This window comes from Drosophila takahashii, chromosome X, assembly GCF_030179915.1.
Source record: "Drosophila takahashii strain IR98-3 E-12201 chromosome X, DtakHiC1v2, whole genome shotgun sequence".
In the NCBI taxonomy this organism is placed as follows: domain Eukaryota; kingdom Metazoa; phylum Arthropoda; class Insecta; order Diptera; family Drosophilidae; genus Drosophila; species Drosophila takahashii.
The window spans coordinates 6,108,982-6,128,028 of NC_091683.1; the positions used below are offsets into that span (position 1 = coordinate 6,108,982).

The window sequence follows — 19,047 nt, forward strand, 5'->3', positions numbered from 1 at the left end:
ACAATGGGGATGGAAAGGGGATGGTGATGAGAATGGAGGACCAATACCAATACCAATACCAAGAACAAGAAAAAAGAAAAGAAAATGCCCAAGTCGAAGAAGAAGATGTTGACGTTGACGTTTGGATCGAACTAAATAAATGTATTTACTTGTACTTTGTGGCTCAATATAAGAAAGAACAAAGGGGGTGGCGGCGGGGGGTTTAAGCCCTTATTCCGGGGGGTGTGGCCAATCTTGGGCGGTTGTAATTCAAAACCCTCGCGAACTGAACAACTATAAGAAGTAAATTAAAACAACACAAATGCCACCAAAGACAAAAAAGAGAAGGCAAGATACAAAAAATAGGTAGAAAGATAAAGTTGGAGATACAGGGGAACTTTCTTATATAAGACCATGAGTTATAAGGGCAAATCTATAAAAAAAAAATTAATTATTTAACGAAAATTGTTTCTTTAATAATGAAAAATATCATTAATATTATGAATAATATATTGGTTATAATATGTGATATTTTCAGACCTTGTATGATCTAAAAGTATCTTTGTATCTTTAATTGGAATTAAAGTTAATAAACTTGAAACTGACCACCAAAATTAAAAATAATAAATAATATAATATAATAAAATAATTGGTTATAATATTTAAGATATCAAGACCTTATAAGATCTAATAGGTTATCATTCATGAGTTTTGCTTAGGGAATTTGGACCGTAGAACGGGGGAACCTAAGTCGGAGCTGGCGAAGCACAAATGAAATGCCAAGAATTATGTCAATGATTTCCGAGTGCCCTGACAACCGAGCAATGGAGAGAGACGGCCATATGTGGCTGCAAGGGGAGCGAAAGAGAGGCAGCTAGGGACTTAGTGTGGCGGTGTCCAAGTCCCCAGGTCCAATTCCACTTCCAATTCCAAACCAATCCAATGGAACCTGCACTCAAAATAAATTTAACCCTAAATTTTAGAAAATCGCCATTAAAATTTCTTTTTTCTAAATACAAGAAAGTTATTTCTAAATCTAAGGAAATTTTTCTTAAGTCAAGAAAGTTTTCCTTAAATCCAGGAAGTATTTCTTAAATGTAGAAAATGGTTACCATGAACTAAAATCACCCTAAAATCTAGAAAAAAATGCCCTTAAAATTAGAAATTATTTTCTGAAAAATAGAAAGGCAAACGAAAATAATAAAATATATTGGCAACACCTTTTCTAAAAATGAGTGTCCTAACCCTAAAATTAAGCTAACCCTAAATAATAGAAACATTTCCTAAAAAGTAGAAAGTTTTTCTAAAAAATAGAAATAGTTGTTTTCACATGCTCTGGCACACCAAAATGTTCAATGCCAGAACTTGTCAGCTGCCGGCCAGCTGTACTCGTGGCGCAGACCGTTAAAGCACTTGGTTAGCAATCGAATCGACGCGGGTTCGAGTCCCAGAGCAAAATTTTTTAACTTTTTTTTTTAATGTTATTTTATTTTTTTTAATTTATTTTATTTTATTTTTATTTATTTTTTTACTTTTTTTTATTCCTTTTTTTATTGATGGCAAGCAGTAAACTAAAAATAATTAGGTTTATATTCAGTTATTTACTATATACTACACATAATATAAATTGCGTTAGCATAAATATATACATATGTATATACGTATGTAAATAAGTAAAACGCAAATGGTCAAAATTATGCAATTAGTATTCAAATGTGTTGTCCGCTTCACCCTTTACATACATTGCTCGGTTTGGCACAGCAAGTTTAAGTGCTACAATGGCCCAGTATGTAGGCCATTCGCTCCTCGCGCGGGAGACCCGGGTTCGATTCTCACGACGGACAAGTAAAAAATTGTAAGTTTTTTTCATGAACATAAAATATTAACTAATCATAATTTCTACATTCCCAATCTTCCGCAGTCCCGTAGTCCACATTTACAACCACATTTGGCTTTTGTTAGATAAGAAATCCAAGCGCAAATACATAATAATAAATACATAACCTTTAACATTCACAATATACAAGACACACAACGCCAGCATATGTATATAGGGAGGAGTACATAATATAAACGTATATACAAAAAAAAATCATGATTGAACATGTTTTTTTGTTTTGTTTTTAATTTCTATTTTTTAGGAAAATTTCCTACTTTTTAGAAATTTTTGCCCTTAAATTTAGTAAAATTACCCTAAAATTTAGAAATATGACGTCAAAAAAAATCAAAAATATAGAAAAATTTGACCCTAAAATTTAGGGCGAGCTTGTCTTGAAGACAAAAGTAGGGCGATTTCCTTGACTTTAGGGTTAATTTTATTTTGAGTGTGGCCACTGGCCACAGGGAACGCTGAATGTTGGATGTTGTATGTTGAACGTGGGACGTGGGACGCCGTCACATTGATGGACGGAAAATGGGGTGGGGCAGGGGGAGCGGGGGGCTCAGAAGGGGGTGGACCCAGAGGGGGCGGGGCAGCGGCTTAAGCTGGACCCAAGTCTGTCGCTGACTGTGGCCCCCGTTTTTGGGATACCCTAATTTCGTTGACAAGGGTATGGTTATTTTTGTATGCCACCGAACATCTTAAAGATGTTTTAATTAAGATTTTTAGTTATAACATAATGTTTAATATAATATTAAATATATAAAATATTTTACAATATTTTCATCATAAAACTGTAATAAAAAATCATACTGATCTATCAGTAATAGCGAACTATTTGGAATTTGTTTTGATATCTATAAATGGAATAGAGTTTATTAATATTTTAGTGTTTTTTTTATAGTTTACTATTATTTTTCTAATAAGAATTCAGATAAGAAAAAAAATTAATAATAAAATCTACAATTTCTGGGTTCCTTTAGGATATAGATCAGTTAGTAATTATTGAATACCTTTTTAGGGCATTCCGAAAGCGGTTCGATTGCCGTAAGAAATCTTTCTTGTTGTTACTCGCGTTTTGATGAGGAAAAATGTGTGCTCTAATTGACAGTTTTTAGATTTTAATCTTTGGCCTTTGGGGAGGGAAAGGGAGGGAAAGAGAGGGGGTGAACGGAAAGGGGGTCCAGTGAGGAGAGAATTCGACTCCTCGCTAATGCATTTTCAGCGTTTTTGGACGCCCATGCGATGACGATGGCGATGGGAGCAGCTTATGGCCACCAACAATGACATGTGTGATGGGCGGTGTGGGTATATTCATATATTCATTCATGCATCCCATATGCTCTTTGTCAATTAAGCAATCAGCAGGAAGTTTGCTGCGCACTTTGCCTTATCATCGTCCCCTCTCTGTCTAACCGTGTGTCGCCCTCTCGCCCTCTCGCTCATTCGGGAACTCGCTTCATTGCATCAGAAAATCACATCATCAAAAGCCTGTGCCTTTATTTCTGATACCCTCGATCGGGATAATGCAGTTAGGGTTGTTATTGTCTCAAAATAGGGGTGAATTGTGAAACTTTGTGTTTTTTTTACCTTTAAAAATAGATCTCCATCATACCTAAAATATAATATTCAAAATAACTCTTTTCATTTCAAAGCCAATATGTGAATATTTTATTATTAAATAATTAAGTTAAAAAATAAAAATTAAATAAAGTATATTTATAGTCTATCATTAAGAAAGTGTATTTTATATAAACAATTTTAAGGTTACAATAATATTGGAGTTTCTTGGTTGAATAATTTAGTTTTTACCCCACAAAACGAAGATAATTTGATCAATTTTGAAGTACACATAAAGTGATCTAAAATTCCTACCAGGTATCCCCGTCTTCGAACCCCATGTGATCTTCCCATCCTTCGACTTTTGCCTTCTGACACTTGACGTTTGTCGTTTGTCGGCGGGCGATTTTCATTTTCACAGCAGTCGCCAAAGGAGAAGGAGGGTTTTTTAAAAAAAAAGAAGGAGCTGGCGAGGCAGGGAAAAAATACTCGGCGAATTGAAAAGAATGTTGAGCCGCATATTAAATACCACCGCCTGAGCTCAAGTGTCAACAGAACTCTACGACTCCGTCTCCGATTCAGCCGATTCAGCCCACTCCCTTTTATTCCGATCCAGATTCTCATTCTGATTCTCATTCTGATTCGGGCAATAATCGGCAACAAGGGCGACCTGCAAAAGCGAACCGGACCCGGCAAAAGGACCGCCCGCGGCGTAATTGAATATTTGGAGTGTAAAAACCGCACCCGGGTTATAAGCATCGGCGGGAAAATTAAAGGTGGTGATGGGTTATGGATGTCTTGCACATTAAAAACTTTCCACAAAAAAATTAATTAAAATTTTTTAGGATTTGTAAATATATTGGATTCAAAAATATTGTTCTATTTTAATTTAGAATATCTAAATTATCAATATTTGTTTCAATTTACCAAAATAATATATTTGAAACCCTTAAATAACCGATTAAATTAAGGTTGCATTAAAAATACTATCGAAATCGATCGATAGGCCAACTTAGATCTTATCGATTCTGATTAATTTGCAGAGCTCTTTTTTTCCTAGTAAGAAACCACTGTAAATCGTAGGGATGAAAAAGGAGTGAGGACTGTGTGTGAGTTTGATGTGTGTAAATAAAATGAATGACTTTTTGCACGCATGTGGGCGAGTGGCCTGGGTGAGTGGGCGGCGAGTCAAGTCGGTTGATTATTAAAAAACACAAGTACAATAAAAATATAATAATAATAAGCAGCATAATGACTGGCTCAATAACCAAAGGGGCGGCGACAAAAGTAAAGCCCGAACAGGAAGGGGGGTCGCGTCGGCAAAGAAAAGTTGCTCGTTGAGTTTTTTTTTTTTTTCATTTTTTTGCCAAGAAGGCAAGGAGGAGCAAAGGATGTCTAACGGGGTTGAAGGGGGCACGGCGACTACCCTCAAGTAGGGTTGCCAACAAACTCATGAATTGCTCATTTAGCCGCCAGAGCTGCCACTCGAACGAAGAACAGAACGCTCGAGTGCCAGGCGACGAGCTTTGAAACGAACAAAAGCGCTGGGGTGAGTGAACCGCAAAATACCCTGGAAAAGTACAGTTTCTTAGCTGGCCTCTATAATCGATAACCGATATATCAAGTCAAGTCGATAAGTCTGTATTTGCAACCTTGAAATATTTATATAACATGAAATACTGATAAACATTCAATTTGAAGCGCCTAAATAAACCTAAAATAAATATAATATATATATATTATATATAATATATATATTTATATTTATATATTAAATATAAATATTTTTTAAAAAATAATTTAGAAGCTATTATAATAGAATTTAATACCAAAATCCATTAAATATTATTTTTTTCTAATCAATGGAGTTTCTGAACAGTGATATTCTCCTAATTTTGGATCACCGACGACAGGGTATCGGAAACAAGGACAATTGTGCCCCGTGTCGAGTGGTCGCCGAGTCTCCCGAGTTGGAAAACAATGCCAAACAATTGACAAGGACTGTAGGTACTTTGGCCATATAGATATAGATATGTATATATATATATATATGGTGTGGCAGCGTCAATGGGAGCAAGTGGCACCTGTGCCGGGCTAAAAACTTGGCTTCCCCCATTTCCCATCTCCCATTTATATATTTGTCTTTGGCATTTGGTATTTGCCACTTGCCATTTGGCGGCGACTTTCCATCCCATTTTCCTGGGATCTTTTCCCGTTTTCCCAGCAGTTTGCCCAAGAGCTTAGTCGCTTCCCATTTGGCCTGTTTTTATCGGGATAGCGAGATAGCGACGAGCAAACCAGACCAGACTTGCCCGGATCACTGGCTGGATTATGGTGAGAACTCAGAGCCAATGCGATAAGCGATTAAGCCGCCGATCAGCCGACGGATGAGGAAGGAGCTTACCACACGGGATTACCATTACCGAAGGACTGGTATCTCTGGAGGGAGGTGGAAGGAGCTGCCAGGAGGCGAGAGGATCAAGTGCTTTGATCGCCGAGGGATTGAAAAACCTCCAGATCTCAAGGGATTGTGCACGCAAGTCTGTGATACGTTTATTAGCATCTTAAATTAAAAAGGGATTTTTAGAAATAAATAAAAATATATATAAAAATATTTATCATTAAAACATTTTTAATTGCGATTCACCTAAACTATTTCGCATAATTATACAGATGTACATTTTTATTATGTTGTTATGATAAGTTATAATCTTAGTTTAACAAATATATTTGCCGGTAGAATATATAGAATTTTTAAAATATTTTAAAGAAAACCTTTGTTTTTTTTTTCTAAAAAAAAAAAAATTACCAAAGAAATTTCTTTAAAATGTTTATTTATTATTGCAAATAAAAGTTTTATTTTAAAGACTTTTTTACCATGTTATCAAAAATGGCCGATAAAGCCCTCTGAAATATTTTCCATTCGATCGGAAGATTTTTGGATGGCAGTGCATTGGCCCCTGGTTAAGTCGGAAATCGGAGAACCGAAGAGGAATCGGAGAATCAGACAGCCGGAGAATGGAAACCGGAGTCTGGCTAATTGCTCAGCCATTGTCCAAACAATGACGCAGTCGAAATGAGGAAAACCCGCCAAGCACTTGATTTAATTAGCGCCCTAATGACGGCCGACCGTCGCTTTTTACCAACTAAAAGCGATCGGGAAGGCTAAGTCATGGCGGTAATTGCGTAGAACCAGGTGGGAAAAAATGGGGGAAGAGGCCGAAAATATCAATATCATCGCGCTGGCTAATCGAGAATAATTGCCCCGGCGATCTGAGGGAAACTGCGGGCGGTGCGGAGTAAATTCCACCAAATTTGTCAAAGGTATTATAAAGGCCGTAATGAAAACAACTACAGAAATCGACAGCGGCTAAACAACAAGGTACAGGTTTCCTAGCCAGTTGTACATAATGAAAGATTTATACCGAAAATTCTTTTCAGCTAAATAAAGGGAGAGGTTGAAAACACCAAAATTTGAACGAAAAAGTTCGGTTTTTTGGCCAAATCCTGAAAAATATTTGTCCAAATTGGGAATGTTATACCTCGTTGAACTCGTAATTTAATTCCCAATCGATTTGCATTTCAACCTGAAAACTTTTAATTTTTGCCATTTTTCGCAAAAAATCATGATGGTACCCCTTACCAAAAATGCGAAAATTGGGTCGAAAATTAATTTTCTGAAATCAGTCGGAAAGTGCACTGATATTAATTATACGGTTGTAAGCTGCACAAAACAGTATGCCTTTTTGATTTTGGACAATTTTTGTCAAAGTTACAGCAAAAACCCCACTTTGAAAATATCAAATTTTTGTCCAAAAATCAAGATCTTAATTTTTACCCCAAAAACAAACAGTATTATTGCCATAACAATGTAAATAATGGTCCCAATATGGAATGTCATACCTCGTTGAACTCGTAATAAAATTTCCTATCGATTGGCATTTCAATCTGGAAATTTTTAATTTTTTCAATTTTTTGGAAAAAATTATGATGGTACCCCTTACCAAAAAATCAATAATTGATCAAAATATTAATTTTTGAAAATCGTTCAGAAAACGATAAAGATCGGTAGCCAATGACGCCAGTTGTTCAAATCAGTCATTCTTTTTACTGTATGACCATTTTTTGCCAAGTTATGAAAAAAAAAACACCCAAAAAGTCAACATTTTAGTAAAAAAAATAGTTTAAAAAATTACAGTTTCAAAAATATGCAGAAAAGCTTTTAAAATTTAGCGACTGTTAAAGAATGAGTAGGAAACTTTCGAAATAATTTCTCGGTAGGAATCAGATTTTAGAATCCCGATTTGGTGGCAATACTACCGCTGGCCTTCTAAGCCCTCTCCCCGTCTCTTTTCCAACAGTCCTAGGCCATCTCACTCTGTCTCCCTTTCGCTAAATCTGCTGGGTTGTCGCTTTTTGTGTGGATGTAAACACGGGGCTGGCCGAACAATAACTGTTGACAGCTCGTAAATTAATAATTTTGCACAGGCAGAGGCGCAGGCGGCGGCGGCTACTGAGGGGGCGGGGAAAACGGGCAGCGAACTGAGCAGGGGAAATGTAAGGGAAATGGGAAAATCGAACCAGGGGCAGGGGTGCAAATTAGCCGCGTTTCCGCCTCGATCCGGCGATCCTACACGACAACAATGATGACAAATAGCAGCGGCAGCAACAAATAAATAGAAAAATCTCCGAGCCTCTGAGTTCCTGAGCTCTGACACTTTGACTTCCTGTGGCCTTTTTCCTACTCCCATTCCTATTCCATTTTCAATTTCCTTTGCCCAATTTTTCTAGCATTTTTCCCAAACCCTCCCCTTTTGTTGCTCTCAAAACAAATTTCAAATCGAAATCAAAACAAAAATTTCGATATGCCCATCACTGCTTCGTTTTCTGTTTTCTGCAAGGAGTTTGTTTTGAAAGTAGCCGACAATAGTGCGCAAAAAATATAAATAAAAGGGCATCGGAACTCTGGCTCAATTATCTTCACTCCAATTGTTCAATTGCCGAATTGTTCGATTGCCAAATTTTCGAAATCTTCGAATTGTGCGAGTCGATCTTTAATGAAGTAGCCGCAGTGGGCGGTATCCTTTGGGATATTGTTAATGAAGCATGTAAATTGGCATTGATCGTAGGGATTTGAACTCTGACCTAAATACCTGTGAGATAAAAAAAACATTTGATCATCAATGTTTTTAGTTTCTTGTGCAGTTTCTGAATTTATTTTATTTTCTGCCTCGGAAAGAAAGTAAAATCGAAAGCCCAAGACTTTTGCTCCCAAAGCTGTGCTACAAAAAATGGAAAATCCCCCACCGATTGAAGAAATGACCTGGCAACTTTCCTCAATTTGTGCGAATGACTTGTGGAAGAGAGCCGCCTGAATGACAGGCCGAAATTCGGAACAGATCGGAAGCCCGGAGAATGACAGAAAATGTGACAGATCACGATCGAAGTGACAGAGGCTGAATCAAGCTAATTTGTTGCAATGAAGCTTACAGAATTCTCAAAAAAAAAAAGAAACCTACGCCGAAAAAAGGGGAAATACCCAAAGAAAATATTATATCGTTTTTTTAAATAAAATAAATATTTTTTATATAAAATATATTTTATTGTGCGTAAAATATTAAGAAAAATATTTTTCCCACTTAACAAATATATTTCCTTGAAATGCAATAAAAAAAACCATTATTATTTCCTGTGCAATGGAAGCGGAATTGAATCTGACAGCTATTTATGCCCGCCGATCGACAGGTTCGATCACAAAAGGTCCGAAATGGATTCGAATGAATGGGAGGGAAAATCGTGGGCAGCGAAGGGAGAAGTGAAAAGTGTGGGAAATTCCAGTTCGTGGAAATCAAAGTCCGGAAAAGATCCGAACCCGTGGTGAACAAAAGTGGCATTGTTCCGAAGGAAGTTGCAGTTGTTGCCCAAGGCAAGTGTGTCAACCCAAGATCGGGAATACCTGTCTCTTTCTCCTACTATCACTACTATCTCCCTCTCCATCGCACACTTGCAGCATCCGTTCAGTGTTGGCCACCTGGCTATTTTCAAAGATTTTTTAGCTATATCATTAGAAACTTGCAAAATAAAAACAAAAACTTATAATAATAAAAAGGAATATTAATAATTTTATAAATTTATTTTGAGTGAATAAAGCAAATAATCTAAAACCTTAAAATATTCTTAAATTCATTTTTTCAGTATCTTAAATTAATTATTTCTTAACCATCTTAAAAAAACTAGTTACACTATTTTAAAATATATTGAAAAACGATAATTCCTATCCCAATAAACCTTCGATTTTATTTCTCCAGAAGTAGCCAGAATTTTTGCTAAGATTTGACAGCACTACCTGTCACTTTCTCAGGTTGTCGCAACTACCTGGCCGCCCCGCCCCCTTTTTTCGGACCCCCGCCCCCGCCCATGGACCGGGCTGTCATTCCCTTTCCTTTCGGCCTGTTACAATTTTAATGCGTGTCCGCTGCGTCAAACGGCATAATAAAGCAGAGGCGGCGGCAGAAGATGAGGAGGAGGAGGAGGGGTCAGTAGTTGTGGCGAAAGAATGGAAAACTAAATGCATGCATGCGTGCGTCTTTTATATTGAAATAAAATAGCATAAAAATGGGCAACTAATGAATTTTCACAGCGATTCCTGCGGGAATCGACCTTCGGCCCACTTCACTTCTGTTCCGTTTTCCCTGTTCGGTAGTCCCTGCTTCCTGGTTTCTTTTAATACACGGAAAATAAAGTTTAAATTTTTAAGGATTTTTAAACAGATTTAAAAAATATAAAATATTTATTAATAATATTTTAAAATAATCGAAGCAAGAGTTAAACATAAAACAATCTTAACCAAACGGACATACAAATCACTAAATATTTTTTCCAATATTTATTAACCTAATTTTGTTGTAATTTTTATATAATAATAGATTAATAATAGACATTAAATAAAACACTAAGTCACACCTCTAATTTATTCTTACTGTGTATTCTGAGCAGACACCCAAGGAAGCCACAAATGTACAGAGAATGAAAATGGGTCGGAGAGAGGTATTCACGTTAATCGCCAAAACCCGAACCCCATTCAAGGGAACAACAACAGCAAAAAAAAACCACCCACCAGGGCAACAAAAGGAAACTCAAACCGCAACACTCGACCACCCACCGCCCAGCGCCCACCACCCCCTGACAGCAGCCATTCAACCAAATGTTGTATAAATGTAATTCAATACTTTTTCAATCTTGTTGCCTTTGCCGGTTACTTTTCCCGCTCACTGTTACACTTACCGCTATTCACTGAAAACAATTATTTAAATTCTTTTCTATATTTTTTATTTTGGTAAATATACTATGAAATATTATATTTATTTTTTAGTACTTACTATTGCCTTTAAATTTGAAGTTAATAATGATGAATATTAAACATTAAACAAACATTTTTTTTCAGTGTTCCGAGAAGTGAGAACGACGGAAAATAAAAATAGGGGGAAAATGCTGCTAACATAGGTACAACAAATTGGAAACACATTTTACCCTCCAATTACTTAAATACAATACAAACTGCGATTGATGTTGTACGGGCCACGGTGGTCTTGTTCGTCCTTCGTCCTGCAAATGTTTACGACTTTTAAAGAGGGGAAAGATAAGATCCATATTTGTGACATATGAAATGCAAATAGATCAAATTTCTTTGTTTTTTATGACTATAAAAATTCAAATTAAATAAATACAGAATAATAAATATTAAAAACCGTTAATTAAAAAGTATGAGTTCAATAGTAATTTAATGTTTTTTAGTACATTGGTTAACTTTGAAAATTTTCGAAAATGGTTACCCCTCTCCTGTCATTTTGTCAATCTGACAGTCGTGTCTGTCATTCATGCACGCTTCACGACAACAGGTCTCTAATTTCACCTCGCCTGTCTGCGCTTTCTATCCCTACCACTTCGTAAAATGCACTGTGCCCCGGTTTTTACTTGATGTTGATGGACGCACTGAAAAAAAAAAACATACTCATAAAAATAGTATAATAGTGGATATACACAAAAGTACTAAATAAAATTAGAAGTACCAGAAATAGTAGTAGTAGTAGGAGAAATAGTAGTAGTATTAAAAGAAATAGTACACACAAAAAAATTTGCTTGGTAAAATTGACAAACAAAGATAGTTACGTAACTATTAAAATAGTTACGTGTATTTTGTTTTTGCTTTGGGTTTGTGTCTTTGCTAATTGTGTGTATTTTGTTGTTGTGAAATGACTATTTACTTAGTAGAATTGACAATTTTGCTGGTTGGGGCATGTTTGACAATTATTACAGTTGATTTTACTAAGTTTTTTTTTTGTGTGTAGTAGTATTAGGAGAATTACTAATAGTAGTAGGAGAAGTAGTATAGTAGTAGATTTGTTTAAAAGTAATATATTTTATTAAAACATAGTAGTAATTTTTTTCAATTTTACTACACTACTTTTTCATACAAAATATAAAACTTAATAATGCAAAACCTTTATACAAACTAAATAACTTTTATAGGGTTTATTATGGGATATTTATTTTTTAACACATAAAAATGTAATACAGTTGAAAACGCAATTGTTATCGTTATGTTTTTAATAATCATTTTCTTTCTTTTTCAAATAACATTATTTACAAATTTAAAACAGATTTTGAATCAAAGCTAAATCTGTTTACAAAATATTTAAAGTGTTTGGCTTCTTTTCGAGTCGTCAAAAAGGAAAGGAGATACGCCAACCCCCTCCCCGTTTCAGCCCCTGCTTTTTTTGCCACCCCCCGCGTGGAGTGGGTTTTTGTGAGCGCTAATAGATTTTCTATTACCAAAAAGGGGTGGGGAACTGAGGGGATGGGCGGTGTACCGCACCCGTTCACACGCATGACCGAATTCCCATTTTACGCCCCGTCTCATCCGGGGCCATGGGCCAAAAGTCCCAGCGGAATCGATGCGGCATTATTATTATCATTATTAAAGGAGTCGATATGGCGATGGCGATGGCAAATCCCGGCCAATGCGAATAATATGCCACATGTCCAACCCACGTCTATTTACCATTTACCATTTGCCGCCCCCCGTTTACAAAAGACACAAGCGGCGACCGCAATTTGTATCTCCTCTCGAGTGCGATGTTGCACATGTCAGTATTGAGTAGTTGCCAAGATTTGCAGCCCAGTTAAATGGGTTAGTTACAATCAGTTGGGATTAGTTGAAAATAATAAATTAATTAATGAATTTCATATTAAAACAATGTTATAGGGTTGAAGAACAAATTCTATTAAATACAGAAATTTATTAATTTAATTTTTAAAATATTTTAATCAAGAAAGATAATTAAATCAAAAAGAATTTCATATTAAAACGAAAATTTTAGGGCTTACAACTCATGCGCCTTGTAAATATTTATTTGAATTAAATACAAAAACAAATACAAAACATAAGTATTAAATGGATTTAATTTAAAAACATTTAAATCAAGAAAGAAAATAGTAGTTTTTTGGCATGTCTTATATTTAATAAAATAGAATTTCATATTAAAACAATATTATAGGGTTAAATATTAAATTCAATTAAATACAGAAATTGATGAATTTTATTTTTTAAAAATTTTATTCAAAGAAAATAATTTATTGAAAAAAAATGTCATATTAAAACGAAAGTTTTAGGGCTTGGAATTCATGTGCCTTGTAAATATTTATTTGAATTAAATTCAAAAACAAATACAAAACATAAGTATTAAATGGATTTTATTTAAAAAGATTTAAATCAGAAAGAAAATATTAGTCATTTGGCATTTCTTAAATTTAATAAACTAGAATTTTATATTAAAACAAACAATATATCTTTTTCTGTTGATAAGTTAGCTGGTGTTTATTTATTTTTAAACCAAAACAAGTGAAATAAATCCAGTGCATCGTAAATATATGTAGTGGGTGTTTTCAGAGTAGTTACTCCCCCTAAATCCCCATCGGCGCCCCTTTGAACTGTGTGTGCGTGTCGGCCTTTTGAAACAAATTGTAATTAAATGAATGTATTCCATGCAGCAGCAGCAGCGATTCAGATTCAGAGCCGCAGGCAGGATCTCGTCCTCGGTTCGCTTTCATTCCCGGGTCACCATGTCAACCAGGGATTCGATTCGAAAGGCGGCAGGTGGAAATGGAAGTGGAAATGGAGGTGGAAATGGCAATGGAAAGGGGTCAGCAGCAGTTGTTGTGGCCGCAAGCATTTTTCCACTTATCCGGGATTAGTAAAAATGGCACATTAAACTAAGTAAACAATTATCATCGGTGGGCGAAGGAATAATATCTGTCAGTTGGTTACCAAAGGTAGCAATAACGACGAATTCAATCAGCCGGATGGCTTGCAGAAATAGTTAAGAATAGGACGCATCTCTTTAATTATTTACACAAAGCTGACCTAGAGTGCAAAACTATTTATACTTTGGCTTTTATAATTAATGAGCAATTTATGGATAAGTTTATGTTTAATTTAGACTGCATTCTTTAGATATTTCCTTATAAAAAATAAGCAAATTTTTTGATGTCATAAAAATCGGTTATTATTTTTTTATTTTTTTTTACTTTTTTTAATTAATAATACAAAAAATTGTCTTTAAAAACTAAAAAATAAAAAAGTTTTATTGCAATTCAACTTTTCTTTAAGACCGGTTTATACGTTTTTTTAATCATAGTTACCTATACTTTATTAATCATATATTTTAATTTTTTAAATAAACAATTATTAAGGTTGATCGAGTGGTTGAGATCCTGGGAAAGTGCAACCACTGCTTAGCTGAGTTCCCCACCCAGCCGATAGCCGACAATCGATCTATCGATCGCGGCAGCGAATCTATTGGCGGCAATCCGCGCCCACAACTGCCATCGCTAGTGTGTTTTCAGCGCCTTTTTTTCAGCGCTGCGCGAGGCATAAAAACAATTGAGGGATTTGCTTGGGGAAAAGTGAGCCGTGAGACGCAGGACACAGGAAAAGGAAAGCAGCAGAATGCCCGCCGGCATTGCGAAGACCCCGATCGGCGGCCGGACGAAGGAGGCGCCGGTGGCCAAGTCCGCGGAGAGAACTTCCAGCGGTGGCAAGAAGTTTGTGCAGACGCGTCTGCCGTTCAAGTTGTTGACTCCAGGTGGGACATCCTCCTCTTCCGCCGCCGCCCCATCCTCCTCCTCCTCCTCCTCCGCCACCACCACTGTGATCCTGGACGAGGAGGAGCCCGCTCCACGCAAGCGGAAGCTCTCCTACGGCGAGGAGGCGCCTCTGGAGGAGCTGCGCCGCTCGAACAGCAAGGAGAACCTCGATTTGGCCAGCTCCAAGGCCACCAAGAAGGTCAAGACCACCGATTCTTTGGCGGAGGACGTCATCGAGCTGGATGACGATGATGAAGATGAGGCTGCTGCTCCGGTTGACGAGGCGATGGAGGAGGTGGTTAAGACAAAACCCAAGAAAATGGAGCCCAAGAAAGCGTCGCCAGCGCCGCCCATTCAAATCAAGCTGCCGCTGGTGAACAAACGATCGAAGCGCAGGAAATCGCTGAAGAAATCCGAGGAATCCCTGGACACTTCGGCCAAGGAGGCGACCAAGGAGGCGGCCAGCGAGTCCAGCGATGATATAGAGGCACTGGCCGAGGAGCTCAACCCGCAGAAGAAGCAGAAGGTGCAGAAAGCTGCAGAGAAATCCCCTCAGAAGAGTCCCGAAAGCAAGAAAACCGAGGAAGAGGAGCAGGAGTTCACCCAAAAGGGAGAAAAGGAGTCCAAGAAGCAGGAGGAGCCAAAGAAGACGACCAGGGAATCAAAGAAGGAAGAGACCAAGGCCACAGAGCCCCAGAAGAAGAACGATCAGTCCACCATAGATCTCTTTATAGCCAAGAAGGTGGAGAAGCAGGATTCCCAGCCGAAGGAAGCCCCTCAGAAAGACGCCATCAAAGCCCAGGGAAAACCCAAGAAGGCGGAACCCAAAGCAGCGGAAAAGAGCAGGAAAGAAGACCCCAAGTCGCAGCCGCAGAAAGAGAAAGAAGAAAAAGATTCAGCCAGCAAGAAGAAACCAACGGAAAAGAAAGCCGAAGAATCCCCGGACCCCGCTGAAATCTCGGTGATCCTCTCGAGCAGCGAGGACAACAGCTCGAGCAGCGAGCACGAGATGGATGTGGACACGGACACGGTGCCCAAGGAGGCTCTCCACCACCGGAAGAGCCTGCCCGCCGAAACCAGCGATGTGCAGAAGGCTCTAACGCCCAAGCAGCAGCGGCTGCTGGAGCAGCGCAAGAAGGCGCGCGAGGAGAAGGAGCAGAAGCTAGCCGAGGAGCGGCGCCACAAGCAGCTGGAGAAGGAGCAGCGCGAGCAGCAGAAGAAGCAAGAGCGCGATGAGAAGGAGCAGCAGCGAAAGCTTGAGAAGGATCAGAAGGAGCAGCAGCGGAAGCAGGAGCGCGAGGAGAAGGAGCGGAAGCGGCAGGCGGAGGTGGACACGAAGAACGAGGAGAAGCGCAAGCGCAACGAGGCCAAGGAGGAGGTGCAGCGCAAGAAGGACGAGGAGCGGCGCAAGAAGGAGCAGGAGCGCGAGGAGGCGGAGCAGAAAAAGAAGCGGGCGGCGGAGTCCTTTACCAAGTTCTTTGTGCCCAAGCAGATCAAGTCGGGAGGCAACGTTGGAGGATCCCTCAACACATCCTATCTGGAGCACGAGCAGAGCAGCTGCGACAGCTCCAAAACCAGCAGTCAAACGCTGGCCTTTCGCCCGTTCCAAGTGAAGGACGACATGCTGCTGGCGCCCATTGTGCGCAATTCGCTGGCTGAGGAGCAGCGCTCCCAGCTGGACAACCTCTTCAGGCGTCGCGATGAGGAAGATGAGGATGAGGAGGAAGAGGAGGACATTGTCAGGAGGAAGCCCCCTAATCGAGCCCATCTCTACCTCAGCGAACTGAGCAGTGGGCGAAGGGAGCCGCTCAAGATGCAGCGCGATGCCCGCCTACAAAGGCGCACCAAGGATGAGGAGGAGGAGGACGAGGTCCAAGTGATAGGTGGGTATATATGTAAACTAGAGCCCTGCATTCCATTCAATGAATTATTTGGAATTTTTGGAATTAATTAGAATTTTGAGTTTAATAGAATTGAATGAAAGAATGTCATGAATTCCGAAATAATTCAAACGACAATTTCTTTTGAAGAAGAAAGGGCCATAATAGGAGAAATAGTAGTAGTAGTATAGTAGTAGATATTTTTTAACAAAATTAAATATTTTATAAAAACAGTAGTAATTTTTTTTAAATTTATGACACTACTTTTCCATACAAACTATCGTTCTTTTTTTAATAATCATTTTTAATAACTTTCTTTTTCAAATAACATTATTTACAAATTTAAAACTGATTTTGAATCAAAGCTGAATCTGTTTACAAAATATTTAAAGTGTTTGTCCTGTTTTTTTAAGTTTTTTTAATTAATTTGAATTTTGAGTTTAATAGAATTTAATGGGCCATAACTTTGTGATTAAATCTACATGCATTTTATTTACTAAGCAGTTGACATTGATTTGTTAAAAATTTTCAACTTTAGTTCAAGAAATTCATAAAAATTATTCATTCAATCATTCAATTCGAAATGAATTAGAAAAACATTCAATTTATTGCATACTATGATAAACTAATAAGCGAATCCTAACTTTTAAATTCGATTCTACCCCCAGATGATCTGTCCAATGCCGGCCTGCCCATCGAGGAGGAGCAGCCCAAGCAGCTGGCCAGGATGCGGGCCAAGTATCTGCAGTTTGCGGACAACCGCAGGCCAGCCTACTACGGCACCTGGCGCAAGAAGAGCTTGAGTATCTCCGCTCGTCGCCCGCTGGCCCAGGATAAGGTGAGCATCTCCCCCTATTAAAATAGTTACCAGATCAGTAACCTTTCCCTAACCTTTAGCTACACTTCGACTACGAACTGGACTCGGATTGCGAGTGGGAGGAGGAGGAGCCCGGCGAATCGCTGAGCGCCAGCGAGGATGAGAAGGAGCGCGAGTCGGAGGAGGAGTCCGAGGAGGAGTACAACGAATGGTATGTGCCGCATGGCCATCTCAGCGACGAGGAGCTGCAGAACGATGGGGAAATGGACGAGGGGCATACGCGGGAGGCGCAGAAGGCCAAGCTGCAGGTGCTGCAGCAGGAATTCGCCCAGGAGATGAAGAAGCAGACGAAGAAGATCAAGCCGCGACTCCTGGGACCCGTTTGGCTGGACGAGAATGGCAACAAGTCGCAGCTGTTTCCTGCCATCTTTGCCCACACCATCGACATGTATGCCTGCTGGCAGCTGGAGGAGCCGCTTAGCCTGGAGCCTCCACCGGAAACGGAGCGCGAGGATCAGCCGGGCGAGCAGCCAGTCCAACTACACCTAGACGAACGCCTCATGCAGCAGCTGGTGCGTTTGACCCACGGCAATCGCAACTCGAAGATGTTCCTGATCAACGAGTATTTAGAGTACCTGAAATCCCAGGCAGCCAACGCCGCCGCCACCGTGCTGCCCTCGAAGGCTGTGCTGCGCGAGAAGTTCGATGAGCTGGCCAGCTGGAAGACCGTGGAGATGGGCACACCAGAAGCTGCTAATCCTGCCGCGAGCAGCGCCAAGAAATCGAAGAAGCCGAAGAAGCGCCTCTGCTGGGTGGTGGCCAGCGAAATGCTGGACAAGTTTCAGCTGCCCGAGTTGCCGCTGCAGAATCAGTGGGACTATACGCTCACCCCAAAGATCAGCGAGGGTGGGGATGCCGCCCAGCAGCAGCACGAGCAGAGTCCGCCGGGGGAAGTGGAAGGTGCCGCCGCTGCCTCGCCTGTTGTAGCGACACCCACAACGCCAGTTAGTGGACAGGAGACGGCAGCCAAGGGAGCCAAAAAGCGGGCCACGCTGATCATGTCCGTGCCCAGGGATCAGCCCATACACACGGCCACCAAGAACAAGCTGATCAGCCAGTTTCTGCGACGCCAGAGCGATGCAGCCAGCAATTCCGGCCAACAAAAGGAAAAGGAAAAGAAGCCACCCGTCGTCGCAGTCAGCGATGATGTGGTGATGCTCTCGGACTAGATTAGGATAGGCTTAGGATAGATAGATAACTTCCAAGAGAGAAACCTTCCTGCTAGGCGTGTGTATTCAAAATATTCAAAATATCCAAAACATTTTTTTCATTCGTTGTAAGTTGATTTAATTTTTAATGTTCTCCCCGATGTACGTTCGACTTGTATGTCCTCCCCAAGCATTAAGCATCCTCACCATCTCCATCAACCACTCATCTGTAGATCTGTTTGGAGGTTCAGCGAAACGAGTACTCACTAACTGTAATTATCTCGGTACGTTTCGATCGCATCGATGAACCATCTATACATATATAGTATATATGCAATAATACATTACCCCATGATCTTTTATTCGTTGGCTTTCTTGGGATAAGACTGGGAATGAAGGATAATAAAGAGGATAAATCGTTGTGGATAACGGGAGCAGGCGATAATCCAATCAAAACCAGTTTTACATAATTTTTGAAAAAAATTGTGCTTTTTCTGGATGGTTTTCTTCATAACTTGGCCAAAAATGCTCCCACAGTAAAAATAATGACTGATTTGAACAACTGGCGTCATTGGCTAA

At 39.4% G+C, this 19,047-nt stretch overlaps 1 protein-coding gene across 1 annotated transcript; it reads left to right on the forward strand.

The window, feature by feature from the left end:
• Positions 1-14,197: 14,197 nt before the first annotated feature.
• On the forward strand, positions 14,198-18,830 carry Caf1-180 (Chromatin assembly factor 1, p180 subunit). Its single transcript, XM_017137381.3, has 3 exons — positions 14,198-16,446; positions 17,112-17,281; positions 17,341-18,830. The coding sequence occupies exons 1-3, from the start codon at positions 14,427-14,429 to the stop codon at positions 18,487-18,489; spliced, it is 3,339 nt and encodes a 1,112-aa protein (XP_016992870.2). The 5' UTR covers positions 14,198-14,426; the 3' UTR covers positions 18,490-18,830.
• Positions 18,831-19,047: the final 217 nt, after the last annotated feature.

Excerpts from the sequence above, each read along its gene's own strand:
- Caf1-180 (XM_017137381.3), top strand. The coding sequence starts at position 14,427 with ATGCCCGCCGGCATTGCGAAGACCCCGATCGGCGGCCGGACGAAGGAG. Across the intron at positions 16,447-17,111 it reads GGACGAGGTCCAAGTGATAG|ATGATCTGTCCAATGCCGGC; the intron begins GTGGGTATATAT and ends TTCTACCCCCAG. Across the intron at positions 17,282-17,340 it reads GCCCGCTGGCCCAGGATAAG|CTACACTTCGACTACGAACT; the intron begins GTGAGCATCTCC and ends CCTAACCTTTAG.